The sequence below is a fragment of the Rhinolophus sinicus genome, linkage group LG11 (genome assembly GCF_036562045.2).
Source record: "Rhinolophus sinicus isolate RSC01 linkage group LG11, ASM3656204v1, whole genome shotgun sequence".
Lineage (NCBI taxonomy): Eukaryota > Metazoa > Chordata > Mammalia > Chiroptera > Rhinolophidae > Rhinolophus > Rhinolophus sinicus.
The window spans coordinates 60,233,164-60,247,873 of NC_133760.1; the positions used below are offsets into that span (position 1 = coordinate 60,233,164).

At 42.4% G+C, this 14,710-nt stretch overlaps 1 protein-coding gene across 2 annotated transcripts; it reads left to right on the forward strand.

Moving 5' to 3' along the window:
• Positions 1-1,462: 1,462 nt before the first annotated feature.
• ZC3HAV1L (ZC3HAV1 like) lies at positions 1,463-13,750 on the forward strand. 2 transcript variants are annotated; one of them, XR_012490350.1, is made up of 6 exons: positions 1,467-2,082; positions 3,012-3,147; positions 4,948-5,206; positions 6,354-6,479; positions 11,270-11,399; positions 13,173-13,308. XR_012490350.1 is itself a non-coding variant. In XM_019750414.2 (5 exons), the coding sequence occupies exons 1-5, from the start codon at positions 1,682-1,684 to the stop codon at positions 13,355-13,357; spliced, it is 1,107 nt and encodes a 368-aa protein (XP_019605973.2). In that variant the 5' UTR covers positions 1,463-1,681; the 3' UTR covers positions 13,358-13,750. The 2 variants fall into 2 exon arrangements, 1 of the variants encoding a protein (XP_019605973.2); XM_019750414.2 differs by lacking the exon at positions 11,270-11,399 and having other exon boundaries at positions 1,463-2,082; positions 13,173-13,750.
• The last annotated feature ends 960 nt before the right edge of the window (positions 13,751-14,710 follow it).

A 14,710-nucleotide genomic window follows, 5' to 3' on the forward strand; every position in this document is an offset into this window, starting at 1 on the left:
CAGAGATTTAAGTTCCATGCAGATACTGGAGAGGTACTTTATATAGGGAGGTCGGGAAAGGCCTTGCTGAAGAAGACATTTAAGCTCAGGGTTGAAAGACAAAATGGAGACCTCTATATCGGGAAAGCATTCTAGGCAGAGGGTTCACGTCACTCCCCAAATGAAATTCCTTAAGTGGCTTCCCTAAGTCTTTAGTATGGACATCCAAACTTCTTAGCATGGTAGAAAAGATCTTCCAGCAGTTGCCTTCTAGCTTCTTGACCTGACATTGACTCACTACATCCTCACAACGCCCCCATCCCCCGGTAAGAGAGCAAGCAGGCTGGTTGAGTCCTTGATTATGTCTTATTCATCTTTGTCCTCTGTCACTGCCATTAGCAGTTGGCTCAGTGAATGTTCATTAAACGAGCCTGGTGTTGGGCGATACGGCCAGCTGCTTAAGGTGCAGGTCAGGACCTGTGCTGTCCAACAAAAGTAAGGTGAGCCACAATTGTGATTTGCAATTTCCTCACAGCAACTTCAGAGAAGTAAAAGAAGCAGATGAAATTGTAATATTTAAATACCATTTTAACATGATTAACATAAAGTTACTAATGAGGTATTTGTCATTCTTTTCATTCTAAATCTTCTAACTCCAGTGTGTGTATTTCACATATCTCCCTTTAGACTGGTCACATGTGAAGTGTTTTTTCGGCTACTGGCTATCTCCTCTGACCTTTCCCTACCAACTACCTAAGGCCACCCCAGCCCTGAATCTTCTAACCACATAACCAAAAAAAAAAATATTCTGATATGTTCTAAATTAAAATTACAGTAGCAGAGCGTGAAAGGGAACGGTTAGTCTGTTAATAGCTGTGGACCAGCTCTGACAAAAGACTGCTCACATTCCTATATGTCCGTTGGAATGTAGGATAAATTTCCAGGTGGCTATTTCCCCAATTATCCCAAAGAGAGAACAGCCAGGCGCCACAGAACCCCAGGAACCTCAGCTTATTTGCACGTGAACTTTCCCATCTGCTGCCCACAGCTAATCCACAGGAGCGGGACACTTCTTTGCAACGAGCGGGAGCCCGGCTTCACCTTCTCCGTCGCCTTTGTCTATAGCTAATGTAAATCCTTTCAGACTGGCTTACATCTTTCTCCCCAATACTTGATGTATGAAAACTTTTGCAGAACTCCAGGACCACGGACATGTTGTCTTTCCTACCTAACCATGCTATTGGTAGTGTAGACTCCATGCCCCAAGACCAGTCTTTTTGCAAGCAATGGCCTAATACATTTTTTCTTTTAAAAAGACTTTCCACCGTGCAAGTTAAAACTTTTTGTTTAACTTACATTACCTATTTCATTTTCTTTGCAGCCCATATCAGTTCCTCAAATTCTCTCATTTGCTTGCGTGTTGTGACTCCCCCACTATACAAGCGTCTCAGGCTAGGACTCACTTTGACCCGTGCCTGGCACAGAACCGGCGCTCAGTAAATACTGACCCTACCCGACCCGCGCCGAGGGCAAACCGCAGACCCCTGGGCCCTCCTCTGACAGCCGGTGCCCACGGCCGCCGCCCCCCGCCCGCCCTTCTCCAGGCCATCCCGGGATCTTGGTTTGAAATCGTGGACGTGACTGGGAGGAGTCTGCCCGCCTCGGATTTCGTGCTCGCGGCGCAGGGAGCTGGGCCGCGACCATGGCGGAGCTCACGGTGTGCTCCTTCCTCACCAAGGTGCTGTGTGCCAACGGCGGGCGCATGTTCCTCCAGGACCTGCGCGCCCACGTGGAGCTCTCGGAGGCCAGGCTCCTGGACGTGCTGCGCCAGGCCGGGCCCGACCGCTTCCTGCTGCAGGAGGTGGAGATGAAGGAGGGCCTCTGGGACGCGGAGGCCGAGGCTGCGGCCGGCGCGGGCGCGGGCGCGGGAGCGGGCGCTGGCGCGGGCGGGGCGGGAGGCGGCGGCCCCTTGGCCTGGAGAGTGGTGGCCGTGTCCTCCGCGCGCCTCTGCGCCCGCTACCAGCGCGGCGAGTGCCAGGCCTGCGACCAGCTGCACCTCTGTCGCCGCCACATGCTGGGCAAGTGCCCGAACCGAGACTGCTGGTGAGGCGACGGGGGGACCTGGTGGCGGGCGGGGCCGGGCGGCCTCCTGGGACTCAGACGGCGGCGCGATCACGGCGCGCGGGCCGCGGGCCTGACCCGTTCAGCTGCAAGTGGGACCCGAGAGAAATGAGAAAAAGGATGGTTCGCCCAGGGGCCGGCGACTCCCTCGGAAAAGGCGGAAGGGAAGCCTCGGGAAGGGCCGATGGCGGGGTCCTCCCGGGGAGGCCTCCCCTGCGCTCTTAGCTCTGGTGCGGAATAAGGGGAAAGGTTGGCTCAGTTTGGGTTACTTAGCGGCCTCTCGCCCTCAAAAATTGCAGCCCCTGCCCAGGGATCCTCCACATTTGCTGGGATAAATCAGGATTGGGACTTTGGGAGTCCTTTGGGGGGCATTTGCAGAGCGCATCAGATCCATGGACCCTTTATGCAGATAGCATCTTCCTACATAAACACAGTTTTACAGAAGCCAGTCTGTGCAGTCTAGGTTTAAAAAGCCGATCTAGTTTGACCCCAAGCAAACAGCGGTGGATGATTTGGGAGCGGTCGCCTGAGGCTGCCTACTGAGTCCAGCCTTCCTGGGTGTACAGAAGTTCCCCAAAGTGGAGTTGGTGGGGACACTTCTTTTAACGTTGGTGGACTGTGGGGGTGGGCAGCTGTGTGGCGTGGAGAAGGCAAGTGCAATCACCTATAGAACAGGTGGGCACCATCTGTCAAGGCAGGTGACTGGGGGAGGGGGTACCCTTGGCTTTCAAGCATCCTCATTTAAAATGAAAATGACCCAGCTTTCTTATTGTCAGAGCTTAGTAGGCTGTAGTGTCTACAAATTCATGAGAAATTGTTTCACGTCAGATGCAAGTTGAAAGCAGCCCGAGGCAAGGTATTTGACAGACTCATCTTCAACTGGGCCTCTGATCCAGTGCTTTATGTTCTAGGTCTACCTGTACCCTTTCCCACGATATCCACACACCTGTCAACATCCAAGTGCTGAAAAACCATGGGCTTTTTGGCCTCAATGAGGCCCAGCTTCGGATTCTGCTTTTACAGAACGACCCCTGTCTTTTACCAGAGGTGAGTCAGCACGAAGTCACCCTCAGATTGTCTGCCTGGTGAAAGAAATCGGGGGATAGTATCAGAAGTCTGCTTATAGAGGACAGCCTGAGGAGTATTGGGGTGAGGTGGGGTTATGGTGCAGTGTTGACCTTTCTGGAGTCTCTATGATTTTGCTGGGCTTTGATACGCAGGGAATGATGGACCTGTGTGGTATGGAAATAATAATATTGGCGACTGGTTGTCTGAGTGCTTACTGCATACTTAGCAATTTATATACTTTAGCTTATTAATAACTTGCTCCCATTTTACAGGTGAGGAAACTGAGTCTGATTAAATAACTTGCTCAAGGTCACACAGTAACTGGCATATTTGCATTTAGTACGTCTACCTGTGAAGCCTGTGTTTTGTGAATTGCCTGTTTATGCTTTCGCCTATTTTCTATTTTTCTGTTGATGCATTTGTCTTTTTCTGTTAATTATTAGATGTCCTCAATGATACAGATTCCTTTATGGGTCACATTTGTTATAAGTGTCCCCCCCCACCCCCATTTACTTTTTTGGGAGCTTTAGATACTAAATTTGATTGCTTCAAAACAACATGATTTAGTTCCAAATGTTTGAAAAGTACCCATTATAACTGCTCTAATGGTGAAATTAGTATGTTTGTATCTGTTTAGCTAGACACAAAGAATATTTAAATATGAAACAATTGGAATCCCAAAAGAAAATTTTACGAGAGACTACCAATGAAAAGTAGTTTTCTAATCTGGCACAGTGATTCCGTCATGGACACTCTCCCAAGTTGCCAGAAGAAGGGGGAGCGTTGGGAAAATAGAGGGTGGTTCATGATTGTGGTCCTGTTTTAACTCTAAGGTATTGCAGGGTCTAGAAGAGGAGAACGTCACAGGGCTGGAGCCTTTGGTTCAGATGGCAGAGGCTGCCCTTCAAGGCAGCAGAGTTTGTACCCATAAGCAGCAACTGGAGGCAGCCTTAGGAGCCAAGATATTCTGCTTGGCCTCCAACTACTTTCTCATTTCTTCAAATTTTGAACCCAGGTTTGGTATCACATGAGCCAGACACATTCCAACCACGTGGCCAGGAAGTACACAATGTCTGGTCATCATTTTTGTTTGTGAGGTTGAAATTGATTCGTGGTGTCAGGGTTGACAGCCTGTCCCATTATTATCAAGTTCCCCATCAGGAGGGTCTTGGTTTGCCTGGGACAGACCCGGTTGACATTAATTGTCCCAATGTAATTATGAATAATGCTCCCTAAAAAAAATGCCCTTGTCTGGGTGATAAATCATCTGTTCACGTTACCTGTCTGGGTTGGATTCCCTGGAGGCAGAGCCTGACTTAGGGATTTAGGTGCGTGTGATTTCTTGAAGGAAGGCCCCTGGTAAACACTCCGTAAAGGAGGAAAGCAGGTGAAAGGGAAGGAAAAGCTACAAGCAAGGTAAAGTCTGGCCTTCACTTGATTCATGGTGGGCCTCTGGAGCAGAAATACCCTGAAGAATTATTCCAGCCTTAAGGCAAAGGGCCCAGACTTTTGTACCTGCATAGAATTCTTGGTTGGCTACAGGATTTGGGAGAGGAGGGCAGGTCAAATGAGGGTCAAAGTAAGAGAGAGGCAGCTGTGCTTTAGTAACAGCTGGGGGAGATCTAGGTGGGGGTACTGTAACACTACCCATCTGCCTTTCACCCAGTGATTTTAACAGCCACAGAGGACCAGAAGTTGCCATTTAGAGAAGTTGTTGTTTGTTGGCGTGAAAGATACAGTGCAAACCAGTGTTTCAGTGTTGCCTCATTTCTTTCCCAGGTCTGTTTGCTCTACAACAAAGGTGAAGCGCTGTATGGTTATTGCAACCTCAAGGACAAATGCAACAAGTTTCACGTGTGCAAGTCCTTCGTCAGGGGAGAGTGCAGGCTTCAGAGATGCAAACGGTCCCATCAGCTCATCCATGCCACAGCTCTGAAGCTGCTGCAGGACCAAGGACCGAATATCCCCAGCGTCGTTAATTTTCAGATCATCTCTACCTACAGGCACATGAAGTTGCATAAGATGCTTGAAAATAAAGGTGAGAGTATCAGAGGACTCGCTGAGCATTATCAACGATGTGGTTTTGACCTGAACGTGAGTCTGGGGAGAAAGCACTTCATGTGTTAAGTGCTTTGTCCTTGTGGAAGCTTCGGGTAGTCAACACTATGTTCCAGAACTGTGATTCTAACCAAAGGAGGGAGGGATGGAGTTTATTTTCAGCACTGCCCCAGTATTTGAACAGTGTAGTTGGTAAGTTGGGGATCAGAAGTACGGAGACCAGTCTTAAGCGCTTCATTGGGAAAAAAGAGGAGGGAGATGGGCCAGTAACTAGAAAGGTAAGGATAAGGTAAGGATGGCTTTCTTTTATTAAATTGAATTCAAGTTTTTTCTTTTTTAATTGTTAGGAAATTTGAACCACATTACAGAAAATTTTGGATAATAGAGTAGAAATAAAAATTGCGTGTAACTCCATTCGCTCTAATGCACAGTCACTGTTACCATTTAATTGCAGGCCCTTCGGTTTTGTTACTATAGGAATACTAGTCCAGTTGTATTAATTATCTTAAATTTTCACTTTATACAACATCATAAATATCTTCTCATATCACTGCATAGTCTTGTTTTTTTAAGGTCTACAAAGTGTGGTTTGGTGGTCTTTTCATTGTAATGCATTCAGGTTACTTTTTCTTTTATTAATAGATTTGCCTGTAGCGGGAAATCAGTTTCAGTGGGTAGTCAGGTCAGGGGAATTGTTGATGGGAAAACCAAATCACCAAAATCAGAGCCTCTAAGCTTTTCCTGTGGAGTCGTCTTATGTTGGGCTGGTAGTGGTGGGCTTCATGGGCAAGTGGTGTGAAAGTGAGGAGGGCTGTGCAAATCACAGTGTGAGAGGCTAACTAGGGAGCCCCGAATGTGGCAGAGACCCTCTGCTCTGTATATGTATCGGGCCTGTCCTTCTCTTCTGGGCCTGTTTTGTGGGTCTCTCCTAACGAGGAGAGTTTCTTTCTGCTTGCTGAGTGTGTGTGTGTGTGTAATTTATTTCAAATCCACAAGACACGAACTCTCCAAAACCCGAGTGTTGGGAGTTTTGTCTTGAGAGTTGATTACCTGCCCCCAACAGAAAACGAAATTTAGAGTGATAAAAAGAGTGTCTTAGGAAGCTGCATCTCTTTCTCCTTTTTCAGATAATTCAGCTGCTTCTGCCGAGCAGTCACAGGGCCTTGAGAAACAAGGAGGACGAGTTGCTGGGGCTGCAGAAGCCTCTCCCCTGGTTTCTGTCCCTGCCCAGTCTGCCAAGAAGCCATGCGCAGGTAAACCGTAAGGGACATCGGTGAAGTAAGAAGCAGCGTGTCCCGTTGGAAGGTCTGAAAACAAAGCTATGTTGAGCTTTACTTTGTAACCATTCATTCATGAAATCATTTTGTAATAATGGCCATAATAATACCTACCTCACAGGGTGTTGTGAGAATTAAAGAAGATGGAAAAGGAGACAGTGTCAATTTGGGAGGATAAAATTGGAGGGACACGGGGGTTGGGGAGGAGGTTGGGCATTGAACAGGCAAAGAAAGGGTAAGACCTGAGTGCAGATGGGGTCAGGGCAGGGCAAATCCTAGAGATGGCAACCTCTGCCTGCAGCCCCTGAGAGCTTTCCTCAGAATGGCTGGCGGGCGCTCTGAAAGAGGCAGGTTTCTGCTGACTTGCTCTGTGTCCCAGGCCCATGTTTTTCTATACCTCCATATATACAGTTTACATTGTGGTATTCATAGAGTATGGAAACTTTATATTCTTTTTTGTTCCACTTAATGTTCCAGAAGCATCTTTCCATATTGGTTCACATTTATCATGCATAATCATTTTTGTGCACTAATATATCATAGTTTATGTAACTGTTCCCCTATTCTGGGATATTTTGATTCTAACAAATTTTGAATACAGCTCTTCTTAAAATCCACACAATAGTGAGTTTTTAAAGTTAGTCTTTTGCTTAGCTTATAGTTGCCAAATGAGACTGTCTTATGATTTGCATTTCTTTAAATTTATGTACAAGTGAATATTTTTCTGTGTCTGCTTTCTGTATGTCTGCATTTTGTGCATTTTGTACTTGCCCTTTAATCCTGGGCATCTAATTACCTCCTCTGTGCTGATGTGGGATGGCCTTCAATTAGGCTCCTTAATTTTTATGAAAGGATGTCAACCAAACTGTACTCTAACTCTTGTGGATCCATCCTCAGCCAACACCAGAGAGTGTACAACTTTCCAGTGCTCACCAGAGATTTCTACCTCACTCTGTCTGCTCTCCATCTCTTATTAAACTTTTGCCAAAGTCCAGTTGCTGTGGTTTGAAGGATGTGTAGTTCATCCATTCCTTGAAGTTGGATCCATTCTAATATGGATCAGGGTGGACCATCAGAAATTTATATACCTCGTCCATTTCATGTTGACTTTCCCCTCCCTCCCCTCTCTGTTTCCCCCACCCTCCCGCTGTCTTCATCCAGTTTTCACTTAGATGTTTGGTTCTTGGTTTTCATCAAAGGCTACCACGAGAAGCAGCTTCATGAAATCCTTTCCCTATTTGCTGTAGTAATATTCCCCAAATATCAGCGTGCAAAGGGTTTTTAAAAATATTTAATTGTCCCGCAATGACATACCATTTGAGAAATAGAGACAAGGTAGTGAGTTTTTCATCAAGCTAAATTTGTTTAATTTTGAAAACTTTTATCATGAAATGCTGTCTTTTCTGTTGGGGAAAGTGTGTAAAAAATGTCCTTCGTGAAGGGAGAAATTGCTGTTTTCTCCTAATGTATACGGTAATAGTGATCCACCTTACATGAGCCATTTCACTTGGTTATCAAGAGTAGTTTTTCTGAAAGCCCTTCCTGCATATCTTACTTTTTTTTTTCCCTAGTTCTGATTTCTCCTGGTGCTAGCTTTTTTTGAAAAAAATTATTTTTACATTTTATTATCATTATTTACATTTTATCCTTTTACTATGTATATGTTTATTGTAAGCCATCTTAAATCCTTAATGGAAACAGTGTAGTATATAAATGCATATCCTTTACATTAAGACTTGCTAGACTTTTATATTATTGTTCTTTTTATATATCTTATAATTATACTTTTCTATATGAAGTTATTGACCCTCTGTAATCTTTGTTGCAATATTTTATTCAATTCTATGAATCTTCCAGTTCCATCTTAGTTCTGTTGGTATCCATTCTGTAGAAATATAGAAGCATATCTGTCACTGCTATTTTTGTCTGACAATCAGCTGTTAGAGTTATCACATTAGACATGGAGATAAGTTTTCTTTGGCAATTTATTGGAACTTATAAGATGAAGTCGCAGATCTCTAGCCTCTACAAACTCAGCATATGCTAAACTGAGTGATGAACTTTTCTCCAGACTTTTTCGACTTTTTCCTCCTTTTGTTTCTTTATTTTGGAGTGTCACCACCTAATGACTTAAGCCAAAAACCTGCAAACTGTCCTAATCTTGTCTTTCTCTTTGTTCCCGGTGTCACATTGATTATCTAGATTGAGACTTTTTTCATCCTCAAAAATCTCTCAAAATATTAACTATCTTTACCCCTTTCTTTTCATTCCCTACGCCTTGCCCTGTTTTAAACCGTCGTCACCTCTTGTATTCTACAGATGCAAAACTCAGTGGTTTTCATGTCTTGTGAGTTTCCTGTGGGAGGTGCTGGGTGACTCCCCTTTGATGATGGTAGCCCCATTTTACTTTTTAATGTAATAGGCTTGTGTGGATTTCATTGCTCTCCTTACCACCCTTCTCTCCCTCTGCTTTCCACTCTGCTGCCTGGTTGATCTTTTGAAATCCTGACTTAATCATATCGCTTTTTGCTGCCACCACCTTTATTGGTCCCCATCATATAGGGTAGGAGTCATAAACTCAGAGGGATACAGGGACCAGAAAGCTGAGTTGATGGATGAAGTGAGCTAGACGTAAGAGGGATCGGGAAAAGAGGAAGTGCTGTGGTAAACTGTCCCCTCCAAAAGGGGCAGGTGCCCCTTATTTCCATGTGGGAATGTGGGCCCAGTTTGTGAGACTGTCCAATTTGACAAAAGAAGCCAGAAATCCAAGTTTTTCTGAGAAATTTTCTGATTTTTAAATACTGATTTATAATTGTGTGTAGTGACCTTGCAAATTTTGGAATGTGCCATTTTACCTTGTGACTCTGTGTTTGTAGATGATACTCCAAGTCCCCTTCTTTCTCCCTCCACCTGCCTCAAAACCTGGCAAGGTTAGATTCTTTAAAATGCTGACCTAACCTTTCCTGACCCCAAGAGAGTTTTCAAAGCTCTAGCATAGCACTTACTCCATTACATTGCAATGCCTTTTTTTTATTCCCTAGCTTTGAGCAGAAACATTATTTATTCTTGGTTATTCTAACACTTGGTAGTTAAGTTTTTTTTGCCATATAATGAATTAAACTCTCCATTTGAATTCATTGAATGAGTATCAGATTGGTCTTCATTGTTCTTTTTTCTTCCCACATATATATTTTTAATATTCAAAAAATATTTTTCCCCCTAAGGAATGTGTTATATAAGATAAACATCTCTTTGATGCTTCAGTTTGAATTGCCTAGGTCTAAAATAAATGCTTTAAAACTTATGTTCATGGTACTAATTCTTTCCATCAAGGAATTAACTCTCTCCATTATTGATGTGTTTCTTGATTTCTTTGTAATCGTTATAATTTGTTCTTGTTTTTGTCTAGGTCTTATCTAACCCTTAACACATTAATTCTTTCTGGGATAAATACGTCTGTATTGCTACTCAGTGTGGGAATTTCTATCGTTAGAATGCTATTAATTTTTAAAATATTTTTCTGTTAGTGAATTGCCTTTGTTCTAACAGTGTTAGAAGGCCAATTTGTTTTTTTGAAATATAAAATCATAGCTGCAAAAATATTCATCTTTCCTTATGTATTTCTATTTTGTTTAGTGTTAAATAAAATTGTGATAAAAAGATTTTTTGATAACTCTTCATTAAATATGAAGCTACTTGTTGGTTTTAAACAAATGTTCTCTATTTAATAAGGGAAATGACATCTATTGTTTATTAGAAGCTTTTAAAAAGAATTGGTATCTTTTGATATAATCAGAATTTTTATCATTTAAATTGCCTAATATGATTATATTAATGGTTTTCACTATATTAAAATATCCTTAAATTCTGAGTAAATTCTACTTGATTATGGCATTATATTCTTTTAATGTATTTTCCCCCTAATTGGTAACCTTTATTATAAGTTTATACATCCATACATTTATAAATAAAATTCATTTATATTTTATGTGTGTATGTAGCAATTTTTGTTTTTATTGCTGTATACTCAAAGGATAAATTTTTTTCAGAGTGTTGTTTTGAGTTTTTGTAAATTGATTTGTAACGTCATTATTTTAAATTTTTCCAGCTTTTTTGAGATATAATTGACATATTACATTGTGGGAGTTTAAGGTGATGATTTGGTATATGTATGCATTATGAAATGATTACCACAATGTTAGTTAGCTTATCCATCACCTCACATTCATTATTACATTAAAAATAATGTATTACTGTATCCTTGAATCACTGTCTTTAGTATTATTTAAGAATTTTTTTCTAAAAGATTTATTTTGGAAAATATAATAGTAGAAATTTTGGAGAATACAAGAATGCATTCAGAAGGAAGTAATAATCACCCATAATACTACTATGTAGAGACAATTACTCTTAAATACTTCAGGATATTTTTTCAATCTTTTTTTATACACATGTTATTAAATGTTGAGGGTATACTATAAATACAATTTCATATTATGCTGTTTTGGATTGACATTATTTTGTAAGCATTTTCCTACGTAATTGAAAGCATTCATAATTATATTTGATGGCTATATTCTGTTTTTTATGTATCATTTATTTAATCATAGGCCTCTTGTTGGATATTTATTGTTTGCTACATTTTAGTACATAAATCGTCTGCATTTCTGATTATTTTATTAGAATATATTTATAGATGTGAATATACTCTTCCAGAGATATGAACATTTTAAACACTCAAAAAGTATTTCAAAATTGTCTTCCAGTGTGGCTGTATCATTGACACTCATCATTAGCGTGGAAATCGCCTCTTACTACACTTTCAACAGCGTGTTATAGGCACATGCTGATGAAAGAGAGAATATCTTTTGTTTCCTACGGAGTTCTTCTGGGCAGGTATTTAGAAAATAGATAACAGAAAAATACATTGGTATTAATTGCTACTTAATTACACGGTAAAGGCTATGACTGTAATTAATAACATGATTAAGTTATGTGCAATTTCTGATGTTTTTACCTTTACTGAAATTTCCTTTTTGCTTTACATTTGCATAGTAAGCTTTTTTTGTGTGAACTGATGACCATGCATTCATCTTACAAGGGTAAAATTTATTCTCATAGTACCTCATAGGTGCTCACTCTCAGATATTTATCTCCCAGATAAATTTTTCTTTTATTCAGAAAGAGATACAGTGAAACTGCCTCCCTCTAATACACATGGCAAGCTCGTAGTTCAGTGAAGTGTCTACTAATCTGAGTTGACTATCCCTGCTCTCAGGTTTTGGACGGCTGGTCTAGCTAAGGAAAACTTGGAAATGCCTCAAATAAACCTTTCTTCGGCTCTACTCTTCTCCAGGTCCATAAAACCAAGCCAGAAGACACAGGCAGATGTTCCATAAAGCATTTTCCTTATTTGATCTCTCAGCTCCACATGTTCCTGTTTCTCCCTCTGGTCTCTCCACGTGTTGTGGTTCCTGACATCTGACTCTGACTTTCTGGAACAATGTCTAGTGTGGCTTCTTTTAGTCCCTACATCTCCAGCCACAAGCCCATGTACCTACTCTGACCTATTTCTCACATGTTTGCCAAGTGGCTGCATTCCTGGGCTCCCCATCACTCACCTAGCTGCCTGAGATGTTTGCTGTACTGGGAGAACAAGGCATGGTGACGGGAGATTGCTGGCACCATGGGCGGGTTGCTCTGTTAGTTACCTGGAGGATGGAGACCAGTCATCTCACACAACTGCCCTGACAGGATAGCCCATCTTCCTCTTCCTCCCCTCCAGGACTCCCTTTAGAGAGTCCAGTGAATGTCCAGACTGCTCCAAGTCAAAGATACAGGAACAATCAGTGCTTACACATAATGTAAAGATATGTCATCAACATAGGTTAGGTCATGCTGCAATAGTAAACAACCACCAAATCTCATGATATAGCAACAAAGATTTATTTTTCATTTGTGTTCATCATGGTCAGTTTCAATTCTGTTCCATGTCCTTTTCACGTTGGGACTCAGGTGGACAGAGCAGCCCCTATCTGGACCAGTGCTTGTGTCCTGGCAGGGGGAAACCCAAGCTGGCTCTAAAAGCATCTACTCTCAATTGCATTGGTCAAAGCAGATCATGTGACCATCCTGTGCACAATAGGGCGGGGATGTATAATCCTATGTGGAAGGGTATGATGGATCATATGGCCAAGCCTAGTGTCAATGGACAGGGACGATAATGCACCCTCAGGAAGTGGCCGTAACTACTGTGAACTATAACACAGTCAACCACGGGAGGAAGCGCAGACAGGTGGCGCTGTGCGGAGGCAGTTCCTTTAAAGATGCTGTAGCATTTCTGATGTTAGTATACTTCTATTGCTTCAACCAAAATGTGGTCAACACTGCCAATAGGTTGGCAATGGAGGTAAACTAAGATACTGCAGAGTTCTGGTTTCTAGCCACCAGCTGGAGGGACCCAAACCAGCACTGAGAAAACATATTTATCACGTATTCTATAGAGAGAGAGGCTGACCATCTTTACTCCTCCCACCTTCATCCCTCCCCTCTGGATTGTCTTGGATTCTCACGCCCAATATGCTAAAAACTATCTGTCCACAACTTTGCTCACCTGTCAACCTCCTCTTCATTTTTTGGCTCTGTGTTGTCTCTATGCCCAATTTCAAGGTGAGAAGAAAGCAACAGCCAGAATAAATTCAACTGCCTCACAACTAACTCCACGTCATCCTCTCCTGCTGCGGCACTACACCGATTCCGGGTCCCAGGCTTCATTCCTGACTTTGCTGATGCCTTTTATTTGGACTAGTGGATACTGGTTAATTCCTGGCAGTGGGGTTTCCTGTCAGTCTTGACTCTGCCTGTGGATCATACAGCCCTGCTACAGTTCCTGCAGACAAGGCAAGCAGTATTTGTTTTAAAATGGAGATTTTGTTTTTATTCAGGTATGCCGAGGTCAACAGATCAGGAGAATAGGCAGTATATTACAGTTCCCAAGAGGACGGGGCAAGACACGCCATGCAGAACCGCGAGAGAACACTGTCTGTCACAGGCAGAAGGAAGTGGTGGAAAAGGAGAGAGCGGGAGAAAGGATGGATTGAGGGAGAGGGAGAAAGAGAGAGAGAAAGACAGGAATGGGTGACTAGGCTAAGCAAGTTTAGGGCTGGTTGGTTTGGATAATGTCTCTGGGTTCTAGGGTGTAGTGATCTCTAGTTGTCTGATACCCTGGGTTGATGGGGCAGAGGAATAGTGTCAGAGCAAACAGAACAGCAGGTGGGGGAGTGTGGCCTCTGGATTGGTTAGTTTGCATACGACAACTACGCAACAGAGGAGGGGAGGAGGAGTGGGCAGGGGAGAAGGTTGTTTTCTATCTCTAGGAGTCCCCGGAATCCTCTAATCCTGGGAGGGGCAGTCCCTCTCTCATCTGAAAGGCTCCAGATGTCAAAATCTCAGATACAGAAATTGAAAAACATGTTTAGTACAGTATTTTAAACACATTCAGACCTTCATGGGCAGGACTTAGCATTAGCCATCCACCCAAATCCAATATTAGGTGATATACTGGTGGTCACTTGGCTCTGGATTTATTACTTGGCCATCCATAATAATAATATATAACATTTGTTGTGCTAGCACTGTATATGGCTCTTATCATGGTAGATTGGTTGTAAAAATGGCCCAATACTCTACCCCTCTATATCCATGACTTTGTAGCTTCTCCCGTCCAAAGAAGGAGTTTGTATCCCCATCCCTTACATTTGGGCAGGCCACATGACTTGTTTGATCAATAGAATACAGACGAAATGAAGGGATGGCCCTGCAGTTGACCATTAGAGCATGAGTGAGTCTATCCAATCCCAGCTGACCTGTGGATTTGTGAGCAATGATCACTGCTGTTTTAGCTTTCCTGTGGATTTGTTTTTCTCAGTGGGTAGATACATTATATATGTGCTTTTTGTTATATATTTTGTTTGTTGAAAGTATACAGAACTATATTTTTAGAAAGACTTTATTTTTTAGAGTAGGAATTTCTGAGGAAGTAATAGACTAGCAACTTAATCTGGATTGTAATAGAGGAGTAGTTCCTAAAATTAGGGGGGAAAAGCTGGAAAAAAAAAAACAACCACAAGAAAAACAAAAACAAAGAACGCAAAACCCCAAAAAATAAAAGAAAAAAAATAAGCTGAGCTTGAAATTCAAAAATAATA

What these genes read in the sequence shown, in the direction of transcription:
- ZC3HAV1L (XM_019750414.2), top strand. Translation starts at nt 1,682, where the DNA reads ATGGCGGAGCTCACGGTGTGCTCCTTCCTCACCAAGGTGCTGTGTGCC. An exon ending in ACCCCTGTCTTTTACCAGAG is followed by an intron (nt 3,148 to 4,947) that starts GTGAGTCAGCAC and finishes TTTCTTTCCCAG; the next exon opens with GTCTGTTTGCTCTACAACAA. An exon ending in TGCCAAGAAGCCATGCGCAG is followed by an intron (nt 6,480 to 13,172) that starts GTAAACCGTAAG and finishes CCCAATTTCAAG; the next exon opens with GTGAGAAGAAAGCAACAGCC.